This window comes from Dermacentor silvarum, chromosome 6 (genome assembly GCF_013339745.2).
Source record: "Dermacentor silvarum isolate Dsil-2018 chromosome 6, BIME_Dsil_1.4, whole genome shotgun sequence".
Taxonomy (NCBI): domain Eukaryota; kingdom Metazoa; phylum Arthropoda; class Arachnida; order Ixodida; family Ixodidae; genus Dermacentor; species Dermacentor silvarum.
In genome coordinates, this window is record NC_051159.1 from 80,018,251 (window position 1) to 80,042,357 (window position 24,107).

The following is a 24,107-nucleotide window of genomic DNA, read 5'->3' on the forward strand; positions in this document are numbered from 1 at the left end:
AATGTTGCCCATAGCAAAATTAAGGTGTTCACGGAATGTCTGTCGCCGGAGCTCTAAATTTCGCAAAAAATCAACTTGTCGCTCTCGTGTGAAATATTTTTTCCTGCCGCGTACGATCTATCCCTGTTCTCAACGCGCTTGAAATTGCGAACTTGCAAGAGATCAATGAAATATCTGCTCTGGATATTAATTACATAAATGAAAGCGCTAAGGTAGAGAAAAGGTGAAACAGAAGTGAGTGGCATGATGTCAACCGACAATAACGCGACTCCAAGCACACACTTATATGACTACTGTATTTAGAGTAACTGAACACTATCATGCATTAGAGACGTGATAAGAGAGATTTTGAATTAATGGCCCTAAGACAACAGCCTAAATATCGCCAGTACCACATGCACGACATCAACATTTGCCGTGCGATGCTGTAACCTGCACCGTTATTTTTACGGGCTCTCATAAAAAAATATTATTCACCGTAACTGCAGGGTCATGTGAAGCACCCATTCGGAACACATAAAACCTGACTGACGTCGTTACCCCAAAACTGGTCAGTACAAGCACGGACGGCTCTTCTCTTATCAAGTTATGTTCCCATATCAGTGTGGCAATAACTGAAGAGCAGCAGATGTAACATGTTTGCAAGCTGCAACCTAACCGACGCTTGTTGCATTGTCATGAGGACACGTAATCACAGGGGATAAGCGGTAAGAGAAAAGGAGATGTTACAGGTAAGAGAGCTGTGACTTCGACATGCGTTGCACAGTGCTACCGAAATATAGCCGCCCCTGGTTAAACGGTACGTGTATCCGAAAAACATTTAAATCGGTCTCATAAAGTAAAACAGAACCAACCTTTCATTTTTGTTCCTTTTTGTGAAATTTAAGCGCGAGGTACAAAACTCTTGACATCGTCCTGCTCGTAGAAAGAAAGGCCAAATCTCACGACGAGCCTGCACTAAGAGCGTTTCGAAACGGTGCGAAGACGCTGCAGTCCGAGCGTATAAAATAGCTAAAGCTGATGCTATAGAATTAAGGCGTTGCGCAAGGTGATGTAAGGCTTCGCTCTATAAACTGAAACATTCGAGGCCCCCTACAAATTACCATGTGGCTTCTGCGTGCGTTGTCGCACAGAGTTTGGCCACCAATGTTTGAGAGGTTGTTGCAAGCATCCCGGCTAGAAACGGTCAACAATAGCGTGCAAGACGGGCTTACAGCTATACAAAATGGCCTACCGTAAACAAGCTTTTATTACCTTCCGCGATAGGTGTCCGAGCATAAAACGGCGCGTGGTTCATATTCACCTGCATATTTATGTACAGACATGCATTTTGTAGTGAGATGCGAAAAACCGGGTAACCTACTCCGCGTAAAGATGCAACTAAAGCCCACACGTGGCAGGTGATGCGTACCAATGTGAGCTCAAGGGTTTGTTGGCAAAGTCATTTTAAGCAGCGATTTAAAGCCTTTCTACCGTCTCATACCACTGCGCCTTAGAATGTGAAGTCTAGAGAGCTGCCTTGAGTTTCTTTTTCGCAACCCGTGAGATTCTGCAGCTTCGTCGTTGAACAGGTACGTAATATTTAAAAGTAGAAAGGAAAAAAAAACTATGAAGAGAGCGTCGCTTGACGGCGGTCAACAACCTGTCAAAGCTGTACCGTATGCTCAGTTATTAAGCTCATTCCACAGCTTCCCGTAATGGGCTTTGAACAGGGTTCGAGTAAATGACGTTATGCAAAATACTTCTATATGCAAAGTGCAGCGAGTGGAGGATCTACACTGAGGCAATTAAGGGTCAATACTGTCGATGAATGGTGAGTTGATTATGGCAGCACGTTGACTTCGATAATGGCAGACACGCGTGCTCTCACCAAGTATCTGCACGTGCTTTTATAGCGTGACCGGTTCATATAGTAGCCCGAGATCTGTGCAACTGATCACGCGGTACGGTTGCCATAATTTACGAAAGAGTGTTCCCGAAATACTCGTGAGCTCATGCAACGCTCGTGTTGTCTCTTTCTTTCTTTCTTTCTTTCTTTGATTTTGCTTTTTATTCCAGGCTCTTGTCGCTTATGGGCCGGAATAGAGTTCTTCTAGAAATAGTTCGGCTGGGGCTCATTGATATGGCATGTTTGTATGTATCTAATGTATGACATGGCACACCGAGCGCGTGCCCCCCTTCTGAAATTTCTTTGAAGAAGCGTTCCAGAACCCCCGCTCCCCTCCTCCTTTCGAAAAAGATTTCTGGCTACGCCACTGTTGTAGGTGAACAGAGACGATTGCACACCTTCTGTTCTTCTTCTTTCTGGGGTTTTACGTGCCAAAACCAGTTCTGATTATGAGGCACGCCGTAGTGGAGGGCTCCGGATTAATTTTGACCACCTGGGGTTCTTTAACGTGCACTTCAACGCAAGCACACGGGCGTTTCTGCATTTCGCCTCCATCGAAATGCGGCCGCCGGGGCCGGGATTCGATCCCGCGACCTCGTGCTCAGCAGCGCAACGCCTTAGCTGACTGCGCCACCCCGGCGGGTTGCACACCTTCTGTATGATGGTCCTCGTTTCGTCGTACAAAGGAAACGGCTCTGCACCACGCTCGGCCGCATTCACAACGGTTTCGTTATGGAAAGAAAACGGATCGCTTCGACCCTTGGACACAGCCGATGTGTGACCTAGCTGCTTTTAAAACACTAGCGTGTTTCTTTAAAAAAAAGAAAGAAAGAAAGAAAGAAAGAAAGAAAGAAAGAAAGAAAGAAAGAAAGAAAGAAAGAAAGAAAGAAAGAAAGAAAGAAAGAAACATCGCGACTGTTTATCAGACATGCAGCAGTCGTTGTCACTTGCCTTTCGCGTGCTTGTGCGGAAAGCTTCATCTCTTATTTGCGCTTATTCTTACATTTTCTACACTTTCCCTTCCCTCAGAGCAGAGTAGACAAAAGGACAGGTACTTCGGTTAACGTCTTTGCGCTTCATCTATTATTTATCTTTCTATCCAAGCACACAGCAGCTCTGAAAGATCAGGTTACCTTTCAGTCTTTTTGTATTATTTCTGTTCAGTGGAAATAATGAAAATTTCGATATATTGTGATTTGCGCCAAGTGCCCGAGACAGTGGAGCCCATGCCGGTTGCTTGTCCCCAAAATGAGTGCGAACGACAGGCATGCATTGACCTCTTCCTTAGTGCCAATTGGCCACAGGCCGTTCAGTAAAGACGTGTTACAGGTTCCTTGGCCGGACATCTTATACATCAACAAGGCGAGCTATGAAAGTGCTCCTACAATACTTCAGCAACACAAGCTCACATTCAAGACTGTGAATGGGCTTTCAGGACATGAATGTCCATAGATTCACATCCTACTGCCTACCATCATACCCCTCCTTTTCTCCTCTTCTTCTTTCCTCTGGGCAGACTAACGGGCTAGAGGACAGCTGCCTCCGGCCGACCCCTCAGCTTTTACTCAAATAAATTTCCCACCCTCTCTTTCTCTATCCTTTCAATACGTAAAGCAGAAGAGAGGCAAAGAGCGCGTTGTGCATTTTCTCGACTATTCACTTCTGTAAAATTCCTTTTGACTTCTACGAAACTGACTTGAGCCAGCACAGGAGAAACGGCATTAAATATTAATGCTAAGTACAGGCTATACAGGGCTCCTGATAGCACCTCACCAGCCTCATTTTTTTTATTGTTCTTTCGTATTTTGTACACACATTTACATGTTTCGACGGGATGTTTGGACAAGATGACACACCCGAAGAGGATACCAGTTACTTGTATCTGATCCCTGGAAGCTGGTCGTCTCTTCAGTAAATATTTTAGGAGTGAATTTTTGTTTTACCTGTCCTTGGGAATAAATGATTTCAACCTCTAGCTTTGAATGCTCGAGAACGCTCTCACGTAGAAAAAAAAAAAAAAAAACGCTGATAGAACGGCTAGTGCTCACAGGGGGCTTCTTTTACAAATAGATACACGGAAATTTACATGACGTTGTTCCGCGCTACATACTATGCCGTCGCGTGTTTGCTCTACGGCGAGTGCGGGCAAGCAGTTTTATTTTTCTGCTCACCAAAGCGTATGCATACACGCAAAAAGATACGCAATACAACGCAAGACAATGGCCGTCAGAAAACAAGGAAAACTTGGGGGCACGTGCGGGGGTTTCATGCATAACGAAGGACTCCAGAACGCACCTTGTTTTTGAATCTGGACCGTAGAGATCCGGGACGACTAGATACAGAGATGCACGCAAGGCGGTGCTATGAGCAGGCAGCGTGTGCGACGGGTCCTCCTGGCGTGGGACGCCAAATCAGGAGGCGAAGGAGTCGACGAACCCGGTCGTCGGTACTTGGACGACGTTTCGCGTCGCTCGGGCACAGCCGCGTCTCTGATCGCGCCGTGGTTGTCGCCCGCGCTGACATCAAGCACTCCGCACACCGCGCGACGGCAAATGTCACAACTTGCAGCAAATCACCGCACAACACGACGTACAAATGGACAATCCACCCGCATTTGCTCGCAGATCGTCGGGACACAATCTTCAGTCGAACGTAGGCTTGAGGTGCAAAGAGGCGTTTAGACCCTACCAAAACTGCAATTTGAAACAGCTAGCTTGAAGTTCTACGTAATACGAGGATGGCATGCCAACTGCTTCAGTGCTCACTTCGCAGAAATGAAAGAGAAAGAATAAAATAACGAGGCGTCGATGACAGACGATAGCCGAAAGTGAAGCCTTCCTCTCTCTCTATCGCTTGCTGCTCACGTGCTCGGTCTAACGACCCCGGCGAACGACCGCCGACGCCTCGAGGAGAACGACGTACCGGGCAAGCTCCCACCGAGTCCGGCTCACCACTCGTCGGGCCAACGCTTACGCTGGCATGGGTGAGCGTCGTCGTGCCTTTTCGTTGTTGACCGGCGCGCGCGCGCCCCACGTCAAACAGCGACGCGAGCGAAAAGCGGCATCGCGAAATTTCCCCGCGTCGCCGAAAGTGGGCCACCCTGCGCCGTCTGACCCATTTCGCCACTCGAAGCTCCCCCCTCCCTCGTTCGAAAACCACTGAGCCTCGGGGATGGCGTACTCTCCATCCACGCCTGCCCTGCGCCTTCGTAACTGTTCTTCACCAGAGGAAAGTAAAAAGTACAGACGAGAAGAAGCACAAAAATTCACTGGCACAGTCAAATGGGGCCTGCGGGAAAACCCCCCCTCCTCGGCGGTGTTGCATCCGCGCCGTGCACGAATCTTGCTTTCAGCCGAACGGACTCGAAGTCGCTTTCCTTCTCGTGGCAAGCAGGATTTGGTCTGCCGGGTGACCCCCACTTGGCGGCGGGACCAGGGGGAAAAAACTTGGGAAGCGTTTTGCCGTTGCTGACGCTCACGATCTAGCTACGCTATACGCAGGCGGCGTTGTTGTGAATGCGGCAATTATATGACACACCGCAAATGGGCGTCCGCAGCCCGTGACGATGAATAGGTGCAGACATTGTTCGCGCCGTGTAGTTGGCGTACTCCAAAGTGACAGCGTGCGGCGCTGGATGGAGAAAGTGCACGTGTTCCCTTAAGACGTATAGAAGACAAGCCATGAGACGGCTGACGCGAGAACTGTGATGCAGTTAAATGACTGCATAACAAAGCACACGGTGTAAATATCCGTGCCTACACACCTGTGATTTCGAGAATAGCAATTATTCTTGTGCTTCCTCGTTCGATTCGAGTTGACTTTGGACCTTCGATCTAAGAGACTCGTTTGACCCTATATGCCAACCATGAGACAGTCAGACATAACTGGTGTGCTCGTAGCGGGTGAAACCAAAAGCATATTGGTCCTGCTGCTCTCTTGTGCCTCGGAAGCTTTAAGAATACAAAAAAAACTTTACCGAGCGCAAACTGAGCCTGACCAACATAGCGGAAGTAGCGCGAAAATTCAGGAGAAAGAAGAGAGGTGACAGGATAGAGCGCTACACTTCCGAATTTTCGCCCTACTTCCGTCATGTCTGTTCACCAACTATAGCCCTGCAAAAAATTATTATTATTATTATTATTATTATTATTATTATTATTATTATTATTATTATTATTATTATTATTATTATTATTATTATTATTATTATTATTATTATTATTATTATTTGGTTTGAAAACATATACACAGGAAAGAGAAAGCGAGGAGCAAGGCTGGCAACTGCCACCAGAAGGGGCACAACGCCTGCCTACGCTTCAGAAAGGACGAGAGAAACATAGAAGGAAAGATAGGAAGGAGGGGAGGAAAGAGGAAAGAAAGAGCGAGATGACAAGTCTCAAAAATAAAGTACAACATGCAGTAGGGACCGCCCTTGCAGGTCACGCTACTAAAGAATGTAAAATAAAAGAAATAGTTGCTGGGTTACAAACGTGCCCCTAAGTTCGTTGCTTCTAGAAAAGTAAGGAGAGCGCGATGAGCTTGATCACGTCGAGACGCACAACCACTGGGGTATAAACATTCGTCTATTGCCGTACACCGCAGGCCAAGGAGATGATAGTCCCTCACTAGCGATATGCGTTGCGCACTGAAAGCGGGACACTCCAATATCAGGTGCTGAAGTGTCTCGTAGCCACCGCAAGACGTACACGATGGACTGGTCACACATCCTGGTCTGTATAAACGTTTGCGCAAGTTCACACAGCCAACCCTTACCTTGAGCAGTTGCGCTCTAGCGCGATGAGGCAAGCCTCAACCGCGAACACGTGGCGGGAACGTTTCATTTGCGACGCGCTGGTCTGGATGCTGCTTGAGTAGGTAGCGACGAATCATCAGACGAGCGTCATCAAGCTTGCACAAAATTTCAGGGCAAGTACAGTCGTTATGAGTGCAAGTTGAAGCCAGTCGATCAGCCTCTTCATTTCCGGCGATCCCTACGTGCGAAGGTATCCACTGAGCAACGAGAGATACCCTACATGATAAAATTTTGTTGGCAGAGTCAGTAATGCTGCGCACAATTGGGAAATCAACGTGACTGCGTCGTAATCTGTAATCTGCTCAGTGCAGCGCAGGAGTCCGTAAATATGACAATCTTCGGTGAGGTTAACTTCTCTTGCACGTATTACAGTGCAACATTAATTGCTGCTAGTTCCGCAGTTGTTGACGAGGCTGGATGGGGTATATGAAATATACGTCGTACTTGAGTCGAAGGGCAGAAAAAAGCTGCAGAGGCGCCTTGACCGTCGCTGTGTACAGATGCATCTGTAAATACTTGAAGGTAATCTTGAAATCTGTTGAACGTGTGCGACTGAGCCAATTAGAATATGGCCGAAACAGGCACATCAGACTTTTTGTGTATGTCAGGGATTGTAAGGTAAATGGGTGTTTGGTGATATCTTGCGGAGGCGAAGGCGTAACTGAAACATCATGTTCAGAAATGTCAGTAATGTCCATAAATAATGCCGCCATTTTTCCAATACGAGAAAACGGGCGGTGAATCAGACGATCAAGGAGCATTTGACCATTCGATGCGCAGTGCAGATGCTCGATATGATATAGAGCTGTCTGGTCTGCTTGTAGCCTTAGAGGTAAATGATGTGCTTCAGTGAGTAATGGAACTGATTGCGCCTCACGAGGTCATCCCAGCATTAGTCGAAGGGCAACGCGATGATCACGTTCCAATTGGGCCATCAAACTAGGTGGAACGTTCAGGAATGGTAACGCATACATCATGCCTGAGAGTACAGATGATTGGTACACCTGCAGAGCCGTTGTTTGGTCACAGCCAGCACCTCTAGCAGTCAAGGCGGCCACATACTTAAGGATAGATTGCGATTTGTGTCGTATGAATTTAACGACAGGAAGCCATGATATGCGATCATCCACAATTAAGCGCAACTAATGGTGTTGTCGCACACAGCTTATCGGCGTTTCGTCAAGGTACAGTCGGCTCATTGTTCGACGACCGCGTTGTTTAGGGTGGTATGCTATTGCAGCCGTCTTAGCAGGTGATATCTGCAGGCCAACTTCACCCAAGTACTCCGAAGTCGCGTTCAGAGCTCTTTGCAAGCTTGCACGAAGTCGTGGGCCAAGGTGCGAAGGGCCGCTTATTCACAGAGAAATATCATCTGCATAGATAGCTATGCTCACAGGGAAGTCACTGTCTCGAGGCAAGCGACTTGGAAGCGCGGCGAGTACTGTGTTAAACAGAAGCGGCGACAAAACGCTGCCCTGTGGGACACCGCACTTAACAGTGCGGGATTCACTTGTTATTGCTCCGACACGCAATTTCATCCGGCGCTCCGATAGGAAATTCCACACAAAGCGGAGCAGACGACCCGAAATTCCCGCGGTGGCAAGAGTGAAAATAATCGCCTGATGCGAAACCGGGTCGAAAGCTTGCTGTACGTCTAGGAAGAGCATGTAGGCGGAGTGCTTATTTCCTTTAGCACATTCAAGCGCTGAGACAAGGTCTGAAATGCTGTCCAGAGCTGAACGGCGGCGACGAGAACCGCCCATCACATCAGGGAAAAAATTTAGCTTCTCTAGCCTGTCTTCTAGACGAAACAGGACCATTCGCTGCATTAACTTGATTACATTTGATGTTAGGGATATCGGCCGGTAGGACTTGAGTTGTCGTGCAGGGCGCCCGGGCTTTAAAATTGGCAATACCACGGACGATTTCCACTCAGCAGGGATTACACCAGTTCTCGATACCTCATTATACTCTTCCAGTATACGGTCATGAAAACTGTTATCAATGTTCCGTAATGCTTGATACGTCACACTGTCTTCACCTGGGGCAGTGCGGCCTTTAGAGAGGCTGAGCGCTGTTCGCAGCTCCTCAAGAGTGAAGTCTACTTCGTCCATCTGGCAGGCTGGACCGTAGAAAGCAGTCATAGTACTCTGATATGTCAAAGAAGGAAGGTGGTCATTTGTGGTGTCACTGAACATAGGAGAGACGAATAGGTCGGCAAATGCCTTCGCTAGAACTTTTGATGAATGGCCAGTCGCTATGCACAAAGCAGCCGTAGGGTTCTTGCTGATTTCGGGAGTGCGGAGAGCCTTCAGTATGCGCCACACATTTCTAAAACCACTTCCAGTATGCAGCGAACTACATAAGGCGGCCCAGCTCTTGCGACGAAGCTGTTTTTGTATGCCGCGGTATGGCTGCATCAATGCGGTTATACAGAGTCCAGTCGGTGCGTCGTTCAGAGCGCTGTGCATGCCTATAAGCGCGGCGTCGACATGCACGGAGCCGCAAAAGCTTAAGATCGGGGTTTTGTTTGCCGATAATTCGTCATCGTTGTATTGTAGCTTGTCGTAAACACTCACTCACCCATTTGAACAGACTGTCTTGAGATGGTGCCTCTGAGATAAGCTGACGGAACTTATCCCAGTTTGTCACTGTATAGACGGCAGTCTCTCGGCCCGCAGTATGTGTTGATGTTAACCAAATGGGCAGGTGATCTGAGCCCGACGGGTCAGCTTCGCATGACCAGGCTAAGCACACATCTCTCGTTGAAATCGCAAGGTCTATAGTGGAATGCTCCTTTCCTCTACCTATAAATGTAGGTGAACCGTAATTCAGTAATTGCATATCATTATTGATAATAATCTCGTTAATTTCTGCGCCACGATTGTTTTGGGGGCGGCTACACCATCACGGATGGGGAGCCTTTAAATATCCGCATAACACCAACGACGCACAACACCGAAACACTAAGTACTCAAGTAGTGAGGTATCTGAAGAACGTGTAAGTCGGTTGTATATGCTTGCCGCCGTCGTAGTCACACCCTTGAGGCTCACAGTAACACCTGTGCACTCAAACTCATCATCACAGATGTCATCGGTGTCAAGAACCGTCAAATCCAAGTCAGCACGTACGCACACTGATGCTTTTGAAGCATTGCGCATATGCGTCGCGTCCACACACTGGAAAGAGCCACAGGTTGGTTCCGCGCATCGAGTGTTACTGTGGACACCCATGAAGCCTAGCAGTCGATATTCGTCTTTCCTTACGTTAGTTTCCTGAAGCGCTATAACATCTGGTGGAGTCTTCATAGCGATGAGTGGAAGAACTAGATCAGCGTGCCGCGGTCGCCGCGATCTGACATTCCATTGCAGCACAAAGGGGGCTGCTGACAACTGATAAAATTGTTTCCGGTAACACGTCTTTTGAAGGCCGTCGAAGACTGGAACGAGGGCCTCCAAAAGCTGCTCTGCTGCTGATGCTGCTGGTGTCTGACGACCGGCGATTAGAGACCTGATGACGTTGACAAGCATCTTCAGAAGATTGACAAGTTGCGACTCGTCGTTGGCTGAAACCGGTTTATGCACTGTGTTTCCAATGTTCTCCACTGTGGTCACAGTCTTTGTAGAGACTTGTTCCGACGATTTCGATGGCAGAGCTGGCCACGATGACTCCGAGAGGTAGAAGGTCCGCCCCCCTTCTTTTCGATGCGTTGTTTGTTTGGCATTCCTTGAACGCACTGTTTTTTGCTTAGTCGAGGCATTTCCAGTCACTGAACCAGCACTACGGAGACGCGTGCTTTCATCTCCTGCTGGCGTCTTTTTGGCTTTCTCTTTTAGTGCCTTTTGTACGTCCTTCAATGAGGGACATCCTTTATCCGTTGCCAAATGTTCGCCTTTACAGTTAGGGCACTGATATATCTGACTTTCACAAGCATCTACATGGTGATTCCCACCGCATTTGGCACAGACCAGATGTTTGGTGCAAAAGCCCTGAACATGACCAATCTTAAGGCATTTATGGCATTGTAGGGCCGTGGTACGAAGGGGCGAACAGGATAGCGCACAAGTCCAACTTTTGCATGACTAGGCAGCTTTCCACCGGCAAATAATATTTGCATGCACTTTGACGAGCCCAACCTACGAACGCCAATTATTTTGCATGGTAGTGTGCAAACGATCATGCTCTCAAAAACGTCGTCTTTGAGATCCAAGTAGACATCAGAGACGACACCACAAATTTCAGACAAACCAAGCAGAGTTTGCACCATCTTATCATCTTTTGTGTCAACGGCTATGGCATTTTTCCAGGGGTTCACGCGAACTTCTTGGATTAGTCCAGGGGCAAGTTTGAAGAAGAAATCATTGAGTTTCTGTTGGGAGATAGCATTCAGGCTTACCGTCACGTCGACGGGTATGAAGGGTACTGTCGTGGTCATGATGCTGCTGTATATGATGGTCGCTTCGCTTGAGGACGATGCCGGAGACTTCCGTCTCGAACGGTGGTGCTTGGCAGGTATGAAAACATCCGAATCTTCCGACCTTGAGTCAGAAAGCTCAGAATCAGCAGCGTCGCATCCTACTGAAGAACTGAGTCTCTTCCGAGCCGCGGGCGGTCTGAGCTGGCCGCCAGACGAGTCCATGACCATCTCTTCCATGGCAAGCTCTGCGGGGAGGATCTCCCAGCAGAGTAGGAGTCCTCAGCGTTCAGCACAAACGTCGTTGCTGGCTACTGATGCACGAAAAGCGTATAAATAAAAAAAATTATGCGAACGCCAACCATTCAGGGGCAGAGCTAATAAATGGGCTTTATGCTCCTCTTTTGCATAATCGGCATAACATTTTGAAGTTCTCAGCTGCGCTGTGAGATAAAAAGTACGTACCTTTTCCTCACTCTGTCAGGCAGGCTTCGAACCCGAGGCTGCATGCTTAACTATAAAAGCCGCTCATAGTACTACTACCACTAGGTACTACTACTACTACTACTTCTAATAGAAGCTATGCTCCTATTAAAATAAAGAAAATGATCGTTCATATGCTAGCCTATTCGCATATAAGATATGATATCTGTTGTTTCTTTAATTGCAGTAGCTTTTGGAAAGCCAAGGTTATTAAAGAATATTCTAAATATACTAGCCTACAACACAAACATTGATACGGCTAACTTGTTCAGGTCCCTGGAAATGCCGAACTTTGATTCAGTGTTCCTTTCTGTTGTGCCGCGATATTTCTGGAATTAAAATTTTCGCGTACCTGCTAAAAACCACATGAATCTACGAAATCCCTCCAGATATGTTGTTCCTCGGACAAGAACTAATTATGGTAAAGGGCAACGAAAGTATTATATTCCGAATTTGTTTAATTAACTTCCCACTTCAGTACTGGAGCAACGAAGTTTATCCGGCTTAAAGAACGCCTTAAAAAAGGGGACATAAAAAATATATTATCGCATAAAGCTAACCTTTATTTGTGTCTATGTGAGCATTATGATTGGTTTAGACTTTAAACCAATGTTATCTCGCGATTTTTTTTTTTAGAAAACAGTGTCTATTCATGTTATAGTGTGATGTGTTTTGTTTGACAATGCCATATAGCACTTTTCTCACTCTGTTTAGCGCTTTCTTGGTAATTTGTTTGTAAGTGTTATTAAAAATGGTGAAGAGCTTTAGTTTATATTTGGGAGCATTAGTTATGCTCGAGAACCTGTTAAAGTGATTTTTCCGCGACTGTCAGGTCTCTGCCACACAAGCCCTTGGAAGGCTTCGGCAGACCTCACAAAAAATACATGTACCAAAGAACTCGCAATAAAGGCTATTATTATTATTATTATTATTATTATTATTATTATTATTATTATTATTATTATTATTATTATTATTATTATTATTATTATTATTATTATTATTACTATACTACTACTACTATACTACTACTACTACTACTACTACTACTACTACTTTACTACTACTAACTACTTTATAGTTAGGAAGGCTTGTTGACTACTACTATTGCTAGAGATGGCAGAGAGTGCAGATAATTGCTACATGGTTGTTGCGTTACAAATGTGACTTGCCAGAAGAAAAACTAGAGTAAGCACTGTTATGCTTTTACAGGACTGCCCTAGTCTCCTGGCGTTTTCCTATAGGTAGGATTTGTTCGGAATTGTGAAACGACATGACGTGTTGTTCGAATTTGTGAAACAATGTGACAGGCAAAAGGTTAGAAGAGCCTTTTTTCCCGTTGGGGGCATGATGATGAAAGCCTTGAGAACTATGGTTGTCCGAGCAAAGTTGCAGTGCACGAGGCTCAACAGTAGAAAACTACTTCTTTACCTCATCATCATCATCAGCCTATATTTATGTCCACTGCAGGACGAAGGCTTCTCCCTGGGATCTCCAATTACCCCTGTCTTGCGCTAGCTGATTCCAACTTGCGTCTGCAAATTTCCTAACTTCATCACCCCACCGAGTTTTCTGCCGTTCTCGACTGCGCTTCCCTTCTCTTGGTATCCATTCTGTAACTCTATATATAATGGTCCACCGGTTATCCATCCTACGCATTACATGGTCAGCTCAGCTCCATTTCTTCCGCTTAATGTCAACTAGAATATCGGCTATCCCCGTTTGCTCTCTGATCCACACCACTCTCTTCCTGTCTCTTAACGTTAAGCCTAACATTTAACACTTCCGTACCTCACGTAGTGACAAATGCTTGAAACGAATCCATCTGCCAGGTTAGGCGCTCGTTGCAGTACGTTACCTAATTTATGCAGCTGCGCGTCCAAAATGATGGATGCGTACTCCAGTATTGACCCATTGTTGGAGAAACCGATTAGGGGCTCTTATATTTTCATTTTGGCATTAGCGAAGTAATGCTTGACCTGTCGCAAACTGCTAGCTTATGGAGGTGTAGTGCGCATCTAGGCTACTTCATTCCTGTAAATTTCACATAATGTTATCAATTCCAATACAATGGCAACTGGAAAACTTGATATAAAAATTATGTGAATGCACTCAACGACGAAGAAACCACAAGTTTGACCTAGGTTCAGCCGGCAAGAGGGGCACGCGAATAGCAGTAAAAGTTACCAATGCGAGACATCAGGACTCACAACAGACCACGGCTGAAGTGTAAATGGTACTCATATAATAGTGCATTAATCTTACTAGGTGTTAATTCATAACTGCCCTAAATATGGCGCTACAAGGCGAGGACAAAGGACATAGTGCAGCTATGAATCCACTCCAACTCATCCAGCTTTCTGTAATTTTGCTTATGAGGCGTGCGACAGTTGAGAGTGCACTTGAGATTGCCCGAGACTGAGCATGATGACCGACTTACGCCGGATGTGATGCCGCGTGGAACCACCGACGTTCGCAAGATCGTGGTTTTGATTGGTCCACGCCAGCTGCAGCTTGCAATATACAGTGTCATATTGCTGTAAGAAACGCACTGATTGATATGTTGTGATTTATGATTAGTATATAGAGGGCTTTAACGAAAAATTAGACTTGTCATCCCAGAGCACAAGGGACGTGTAACAACAACTCGTTTAAATTCCCGAAGGAGTTCCTGGTGGAGGTTTCGAAAGTGCCAGGGTGCATCTGAGCAGTCTTGTAAGTATTATCCGATGTCATACCGCGTTTTCGTAAACGCACTTAAACAATTTCTCAGTATTTCAACAAGAAAGGTTGTCCCGTACGAAATGGACCTTGTATCTCGAGAAAGTTGCGTCAAAATCTGAGGCGCCAGAAAACGGCGTCATCGTTGACTAAAAATCGCACGAAATAATAATAACAGAAGGATTGATCACCCTTTAGTTCCCGCGCTAAAAAGCCGTTTTCTGTTCGACACAATTTTAACTAAGAACCTTCCAATACATCAATATAACAGGCTCTTAGTCATACTTTTTGCTGAATTTTAGCTCCGGTTCTGGCTACATTCACAAGTATACAGTCTGTTTGCGAGGATATCCATTATGCGGTTCGAGGCAGTCTTTTCTGTTACGCTTTTCCGACAGCGTTATTATGCCTTAATTGTGCTATACTAGAAATCAGCCCTGTTGTGAAAGACTCGTAATAGAGGTCTCGGGATTAATTTCAATGGCTTCGTAAGCAACATTATAATTGAGCTACTAAATACTCAGTTTTTGCCTTCTGTCATCTCGTCAAGAGTAAGTTACCATCAGGTATCAGTAGTACTTGATCAGTCATAGCAAAAAGCAAAAGCAGCTTTACTATTAAATAATTAAACAAAGAAGAAAGAAAGCACGTTTCCGCCCGTGATCAAATCGGGGACCTTACAAGTATGAAGCACGCGTGATAACCACTACACCGAGGAAACAGACGCGCCGGCTACTCTGAGCACACCAGTGATCTTCGTACGACCTGCCAATTCGCGCAGACCGTCATTTTACGTAATAATATACAAGTCACTGAAATGAGCTTCATTCTGTTATTGGAACGGATGATCTTTTGATTTGCGCTACGGTAAGGCACTTCGGTTCCCACATATAATAACTCCCTCTCCCTTCCATGCTCCTCCCTGTCTTCCTCATTAAAATTTCTTTATAATGAAACATCAAATTCAGCTGTGACAAAAAGATGGGCAGTGAAGCGTATACAATTTTAGTATATTTTCAAGTTTAAACTTCGAGTTTCAAATTTATTGAGGCCTTATGACCTAAGGTTAACGCTATGGATAACACTACGGCAAGCCCGTAGCCAGGAATCTTTTTCGGGGGGTACATGCTGAGGGCCTTGACTACTTGAGGAAAGCAGCTATTTTTCAGTAATTATTTTCGGTGAAGCATGAAAAGATCAAAATTTCAGGGGGGGGGGGGGGGGCTAGCTCCCCCCCCCCCCCCCCCCTCCTCCCGGAAGGATCGCAGCGGTGGCGCGCATAGTGTGTTGCGTTGTACTATATATGCCATGGCTGGTCCATGCCGGAGGTTTGTGGCGAGCCTCTGTAACCCATTGCCTGGGGCAAGGTGTTGATCAGCGTACGCACGAATGATTCCGGATGAATTCGAGTACTCCCGGCTTGCATCCAAGAAAGAGTAACATCTATGCTACACGAGGGTGACCGCATGAGCAGGAACCATACCGATTTGGCTGGGGGCCTTTGGTACGCGCCTGTAATCCAACTTCTTGGAAGCCTTGGTATGGAATTGCGTTCCTTGGGAGAGTCAATTACCGTGCTGTTAGGGCTGAGGCTTGGTTGCGCACCCCTGTAATCCTACGCTTGTACTCATTTGAACCAGTGGGTGCCCGGCGGCGGTGGCAATCGAACCCACAACCTCCCGCAGCCGAGGCGGGCGCTCTAACACTGCCCTACAGGATGGTTTAGCTCGAGTATATGCATGCATGCATGCATGCATGATTAGGACTGAGTGCTTTTTCAGGGTACTTTCGGCGAAAATTTGCCCAAAAATAGAAATTAAAATGTTGTTATTACAGTTGCAGGTAATTTTCTAAATTGTGAAGCCACTGGCGAAAAGATCTGTCGCAATAGAAAGTAGGTTCTCAAATCAGGCTCTGCATCCTACAAAACTACACTGTGCCGCGTTAGAGTAACATTGGAAGGTAGCAATGCGTTGAGGTTCAAGCTGTAAGTAATTATTCAAACTGTCTCGTGGTGTTCACTAAACAGATTTTTTTTTTCTGACGTATGCGGAGTAGCTAAAAATTGTACTTTCACTGCAGGTAGAGAACAGTGAACTAGCATGTTTGCTATACGATTACTATTTTTGTAGTCGACTTCAAAGATCAGTCGGCTTGGTAACTTTCACGATTCGTGCGGTTTACTGCGCTATACCTTTAACAAAAGACACGCCATATAAGAGGATCGAAACGCCGTATAAACAGTTTCCCCAGAAACAAATTTCAGCCAAATTATTTTCTACTAAAGGATTTTTTTATCAAATCGTATTTGGTCAGGAATGGTATTCTATTTTGGTAAGGTGTCTATCCTCACCACCATTTTAGTGTTTACTGTAATGCTTGACATCACTTGACACTGCTTGTTGCTCCGGCAATGGGATGTATTGCTTGTTCCAGGATGAAGAGGAACATTTATAAGGTTTTTGTGTGTGTTCGTGTTGCCGTGCATCTCGATGAGACTGTCATTAGTTCGTTTGTCTGTTATGCCACCCGAAAGAGTCACTTGGGCCCTGCAGAAAATACCACAAAAAAAAAAAATAAAAGAATGGACTAGGGTTCACTTAGCAGCAACCAACATCTACGAAAGCCTTGTTGAATCTTTAGATATACTAGGGTGTCAGACACAGACTCCCGTGACCACCACTAGCTAATCACCGTATCCAAAAATGTAACACGGACAAAATACTTTCTATGACCTCAACAGAATCAGAATGATAAACCTACCTATAACACAGGCCCCCAGACCCCCAGCTAATTAAAAAAGCCGTATAAAAGTCCGACAGAACTGCTGCAGGCACGCGTGACGAAACGCATAAGAAAACAAAGCCAGGTTGAAGAAATCTATAATGCATAACTTTAGCGTTGAAGTCTATATATGTATTATCAGACTGATGCATGCGTTGAGGGTCCGAAAGCTGCGGATTAATTATTCCCTGAAACGGTGTCGCGAATCTAAACACGCAAGCACCCTCGCTGCTCGAGCTAACGACGAACGCGTCAAGCTTCTTTGCTAGAAGTGCCATATTAGCTTCGAAGAAAATCCTGCCAAAGTTTAGGCCACGCCTCAACTGGAGGGTGACAAGGAATAAAACTTTAAAAAATAACATAACGTCGCTCACGTCATTTCAAACTGCCGCCTGCCTACGACATTCAGTATCGTAAATAGCCTGTCGTAGGCGTTGACCTCAAAACGGTACCGCATCTCACATTATTTCAATATTTTTTTTCTCTAAAAATTTGTAGCAATACTGAAAGATTGTCCTCGCGATCTCGTAAAAGCCGTTCAGCAATGTTGTAGCCGCCGCAAGCTTAACGAGGAAGTTATCCCACTGTGTAGGAGGTACGTTATGCAATATTTCAATCATTTTTGCTTGTAATTACGTTGTCTCTTCAAGTAAAATGCATTTGCAGGTGGCACTGGCGTTGCTCGCTTCCTTGCAAACCGTGTGGCTCTATTTACATCCACCTCCGACTATGCCATAACTGGTAACGGGCGCCTAGCACTTGTTATTCAGCATCAGCGCAGATCATTGTCCTCTTCCCTTGCGCTCCTAGTTTCTTTTTCCTACTTCAAGTGCAAACAGCTATAAAGAACTTCTTTATTAGCTAACTAAAACTTATTTACGAGAGAGCTCTAGTTAGCTGCCTGAGCTAAACGCTGTAGAAATAGTTTCAAAGAGCTCCAGGCAGCTGGTGTCCCAGGTACCCTTGTGGCATTCCGACCCCGAGGTCGCGGGTCACATTCCCTATGACTGCGGATGCATCAGCAGCACCGAAATGCAAAGATACTCGTGTACTGAAGTTTGGTGCGAGGTAAAAAATTTTAGGGTTCGTAGTTACTCCCGTGTCTCCCACTACGGCGTCCCTCAGATCCACGTGGTTGTTGACACAAATGCTTATGCAGCTCAGTAGACTGCGCTGCACGATCTTCCATGTCACCAATTAGCCATCTCACCCAGATCAAGGTATTTATGCCAACATGGTTGCTTTATGACGAAGAGTTTAGTAACATAAATTGCTTTTTAATAGTAACACAATCAAATAAGGAACTGCCACTTAGTTACGCCGTTCTCACATTTACTTGCTTAAATCAATGCACGCGAAGGCGTACGATCAAATATGTCACACTTGACAGGCCAGCATCAGTAGAAATGATGTTTCGACAGAGTACTGTGGTCTTAAAAGGAAACCGTTAAGAAAACTAGCGACAACGCTGTGTAATTCTTTGCTGCAGAGTTGTCGGTATAGCTTTTGCCTACAGCCGAAATAGATGGTCGTAACAACAGCACTTTCCGGGAGGTTTTAGACCCATACCAGACACTGCAGCATACGTACATACATAAGACATACCAGACACTGCAGCGCTGTCTAATAAATTGATGCGAATGGGTTTGGTTACTCACATAGACTCAGTGATGCGCATTTTCCAGCGCGAACGTCTTCTCCTCCACCCAGCCGTCTGCGACGTGGCACGCGACAGGGGTCGCCGATTTGTCAACCTCGCAGCTGGAAAGACGTCAGCACGGAAACCACCAACCACACAGTCGGGTGCTGTGCCCTATAACCCTAATGTCACTGCCAGGTGTCATTGCCGGCACATGGCAATCTCTAGCGATCCACGAGGTTTCTCCGTAGTGCTTGCACAGAAAAAAAATTAGGAGGAAGAAGTAAGAATGAACGGTTCTTCGTTGAACAATGAAACTTGCACAGCCGCTCAAGCCACCACCGCACTCGACGAGGTCTCGTAGGCTTCTCAAAAGGGCTCGGGTTTTCGCACCGTACCTTTCCTTGCCAGCTCACGTCCACATCACTGCGTCTATGACTTTAGCATTAGGATCACCTAGGCCTCGCGTTAACTGCGAAGAAAAAAATGGGAGGAGAGCTAGGCGCGCTTGTCAGCTTCTCGCGAGGGGCTGCTCAACGCTCTGAGCCCAACCTAGATTCTCAGCTATTAGGGGCTCTTCGCGGCTGTGGAAGCCTAGATGAAAGATGGCAAGAACATTTGCTCTTTCATTTCCGCTCCCACTGTCATTCTCTCCCTCTCTTCCCCCAAATCTTCTCATCCTACAGTTCCGCATTTATGTTATTATTATTCTTTATTTCGGCCACGCGCCACGTGCCGTCGTCGCCCCACCATTGCGCGTTCAGCACGCCTTGCTGACTGCGTGTGAATGGTGCGGAGACGCTGTCGCGCTGGCGGCAACGCGCTCGAGTGACCGGCTTTTGTGGTGCTCACCTAAGCACCCCCCCCCCCCCCCCCCCACCGCCCCTCCGTAGCGGCATTGTGCCACCTGTCGGAAATTCACGACTGCTTTGGCACGCGTTCCTCTGGTTCCGCAACATCGCGGTTCCCGCGTCGCGTGCGGCGTTTCGCCGGAAGACGCCAGGTGCCATACGCGCCCCTTCATCTCCTGTTTATCATTCCTATTCTTCATCTCATATTTGTGCCCTTTGGACATGGTTTCCGGCTCAGGCGGCGGGGACTACGTCGAGCAATCGGCTACATAGAGAAACAGCAGTGTAGCTACATATGTAAATGAGAGCAAGATGTCTTTGAGACTGGGAGTCGTATGGCGTCGAGAAATCACCGCGTGTCGGCATTGCGATTAACATATTTATTGCGAGGGATCTTGTTTGATCTCCCTTTTACTTGGTAAGGTTTTCTCTTCTCACCTACCTGACCGCTTGCGGGTGAAGTGTAAGAATGGCGAAATACACCTGGTTAACGTCCAGGTGAAGGTTCCCCTTTACCCTAACGATAGTCTTCGAGAAATGAATAGACGGCCTGAAAAAGCCTTTTAGTACCGTCTTTATTTGTTTCGAAACTTCGGAGCTTTTCACATCTACATTGAAATCGGTCCTACGCTGGCGGCATAACTGAATGCTATGCGAGTGTAGGCTAAAAATATGCAAATTCTGCCAGCTTCGTCGCTTACAAGGATGAAAGAACAGGGTACTTTGATATATGTACGCTTCATATGTATGTAGATAAGAATCGTTTTAAGTATTCAAGAGCTCGATGACACGTGTAGACAAATGCGAAGAAACGATTGAAAGGAACATGCCGTACAAAAGTAAAACCGACTGATATAAATATTCGAATTATACTTAAAGTTCGCGCATGTGCTTCCAGGACGAATGACGAAAGATCTCGGTCCGGTGCGTCGGATGCATTAGAACAAGCCATATACAGGGACTCCATTTTTGTCCTAGATATATCCGGCAGAATATTTGCATATGTATTTCTCCCCTGAGCTTCCGTGGCATGCGTAACTTTCTTGATAAAATGGAAGCTCGGGTGAGGAAGCTTGGGCGAGTAACTTTCTTACTGTATCAGCAGAATGGGCGGCGCCAACCAAGGATTCCCTTCTATGTAAAGGCACTACCTTGTGCACTAAAGGTTTGTGTAATGCACTGCCGTATTTATTCAAATATAAGTCAATCTACTTTTACTTTCGGAAATGTTACCCAAAATTAGCTATCGACCTATATTCGTGACCGAAGACTCTCGACCTATATTCGGGAGCAAAGCTAGCAAAAGCGATGAGCTAAGGAAGTTCGTCTTTCGTACTCGCCGTATAATGCCATTCTGAAGTCTATGCAGACTGGCTTTAAGAAATGCTACATATTGTAGCGACTTCAGTCAGCACAGGTTCATAAAAATAAAGTATTTATTAAGGGGCGAACTTGTGCCCAGAGCTAAAGAGGATCACTCTGTTGCCTGCGCAGCGAAAGCAGTCGAAAACGTTCTCTGTCGCGTGCCACTGTCCTCGAACGCCGCTCGCGGCCTTCCTCGATGAAGCCACGCACTGTCGTTTTCCATTGGTGGGGCAGCTTCTCGGTGGGAGCTCGTGCGCACCCAGGCTGGTAGACAGGCGCACTCCGCGTGTCGTGATGGACGCTTTTGGTGTTCAAATCGATCGGCGTGGTACGTGAATGCAGGCTACGTGGCAATATCCAATGCACTCGACGGCACCCGACGAGGACGACGTCTTTTGGGATGCCGAGGACGCCTGCGAAACATCCGATGTGGACGTCTTCTCCGGCAGATCCGACGTCGATGCAGCTTGTGCATCGACAACCCAGATTTAGTAGCCGAGCTTACGGCAAATGAAGTGGTGTCATGTTCAAAGTTCTCATTTTTTTCTATGGCAATATGGGTCGACCTATATTCGAGTGAGGATTTTTTTTATTTCTGGGCAAGATTAATATATAGGGGGCGTGTTCCACCTATCTGCGAGTAAATACGGTACTCGTACATTTACGTTTTGCGGCCTCAAATGCAGCATTTCGAACGTTTAAAGTAGAGGTGGGGGAACATTAACCTCTTCGAATATGAATCGAATACATATAGTAAGTGTCAAGGAGTTCGTTTGTGTTTTGTTTATCTTGGTCCTTGCATAGCAAGCATTGCGGTCTCAACGAACCTCAACGAAACTTCGGTTGGAATGCATGCGGCAGGCAATACCAAATCCTGAGGGGGAGCTTACCACTTTCGTTGAAAAGAAAAGTGTACTATCATTGCATTCTACCAGTGCTAACATATGGGGCAGAAACTTGGAGGTTAACAAAGAAGCTCGAGAACAAGTTAAGGACCACAGAAAGAGCGATGGAACGAAAAATGTTAGGCCTAATGTTAAGAGACAGGAAGAAAGCGGTGCGGATCAGAGAGCAAACGGGGATAGCCGATATTCTAGTTGACATTAAGAGGACAAAATGGAGCTGGTTAAGCCATGTAATGCGTAGGATGGATAACCCGTGGACTATTAGAGTTACAGAATGGATACCAAGAGAAGGGAAGCGCAATCGAGGACGGCAGGAAACTAGGTGGGGTGATGAAGTTAGGAAATCTGCAGACGCAAGTTGGAATTAGCTAGCGCAAGACAGGGGTAATTGAAGATCGCAGGGAGAGGCCTTCGTCCTGCAGTGGACATAAATATAGGCTGCTGATGATGACGTCTATGGCTAGGATCCCGGGATTTCTTCGTGGCGTAACGTCGACACAAAACTATCATCATCAAAGGCTCATACCCCCAAATGCAATGACTCATACCCCCGTAAAGCAGAGTCTACAAGCACTCAGCAAAGTGAAACAAACAGTGGACACATTCTTTGGAATCATTCATACAACATACAGCACAGCATACGTTTAAATAAAGAACAAGCTCAAGACAAGCATATCCGAACCACATAATTGATGATAAGGCGCTACTGCGCCTACTTGCAATGCGAAGTACGTTGCGCTCCCCGCATACGTTTCCCGATAAAGATTATTGTTGCGCAAGCTGCCGCGGCGACGGCAGCTTGCGATGGGGGGAGTGACGTCCCTAGCCTTTCGTATATAGAAAGCCAGCCTATCAACTGATTGCAACATTGTTGCAGCACCGCTAAGGGCGGCGGCGGGCTGTCAAAATTTCCATTACTTCCATTACAACAATTACTCTAAAAAAGCATTACTACCATTACTCTAAAGCCAAAAGCATTGCATACCACGCCTCAGCAGTTGTACTGGTGGCTTTCAACAGCTTCGCTGCAAATCCACTTTCGCAGGGCCAGGATGACGAGTTCTTTCAGACCCGTTTCTGCGGACTGTTTGTCAAATTAGACTGGGAAGAGCATTGCCTAATTTAGTAGTCGGGTTGGAAAGTACACCAGGAGGCCTCGGTGGATACCTATAAGAGGTCTACTTGTCGCGTATTTTTCCCGCAGGCTCGTTTTTCATTAGACTACCTTTGGACTGTGTGGCGGAAATTTGTTGTATAGATCTATGTGATATTGTCTCACCAGTTTCTCTGTATAGATCCCACTATACTGTGCAGGGCTATGGCCAAATGTTCTTCAACGAGTTAAAAGCATGAATCTACCAGGAAGGGTCCCAACATTTTACTTCAAATTGCATACACATACGTTAGATGTGTAGACTTATTTGGAGGAAAAGGAATTTTTTGTACCTAGGAGGGCTCATTGTTTTGTTTGTCGGAAGCTAGAAACGATCGAGCATGTATTTCTAGATTGTTGCGATGAATTTTTCTTTTGCGGCATCTTACAAGATACTCTCAAAAAAGGGCTCCCTGTGGACGTTTTTGGCATCGGATTTTGGCCAGTTGAAAATGAGGATGGTCTTCCATTTGACCTCATTATGCTCTTGGGCCTTCACAGCATTTGGCGATCTGGCATGGCAGTTCGGAACGCTTAAATAGACGTGAAGCTGATGAGACTATATATTTCAAGGAAATCATCTGTAGGATTGTAGCGGTGTAACACTTTCGACGCCCAGAGGTTGAATGGTTCTCAAGAGTTGAAGCTTTATTAAACACGCGCGAATTTTAACGGGATCCTGCAATACTAATTCCTAGAGGCTGGTATGTACCTTTTGTTGTGTTTATGTTGTCCAATGTGGCAATTAAAATAAATAAATACATAAAAGTCTCTGTTCTGATGGTTAGAGCACCGAGCTTCTGTTCTTAAGAACCAGAATTCGAAACCAACCGTAGTAGCAGGCAAACTGAAAGAGACAATAAAGATGGATGTCCTGTGCTATGCTCGTTTATTGTGTCTTCTTGTGTGTTTATGTTTATATCCTCTTCATGATTTCTTTCATGAAGCAGCTTTGTTTGATTTGTTTGAAAACTAGCCTACTCTATTAAAGGACGATATTAGGCAGAAATATTTATCTCACACGTGATTTTTAAAATGCCCATGCCTACCAAGCATGCGTCTATTTAATAAGTGCGTGTATATTAATTTC

The 24,107-nt window shown here is 46.0% G+C and overlaps 1 protein-coding gene across 1 annotated transcript in view; it reads right to left on the reverse strand.

The window, feature by feature from the left end:
• Positions 1-11,356, reverse strand: part of LOC119455649 (transmembrane protease serine 9) — a 58,481-nt gene extending 47,125 nt beyond the window's left edge. Inside the window, exon 1 of the mRNA XM_049669065.1 lies at positions 11,099-11,356. Coding sequence (XP_049525022.1) covers positions 11,099-11,356 — 258 coding nt within the window. The remainder of the gene's footprint in view (positions 1-11,098) is intronic.
• Positions 11,357-24,107: the final 12,751 nt, after the last annotated feature.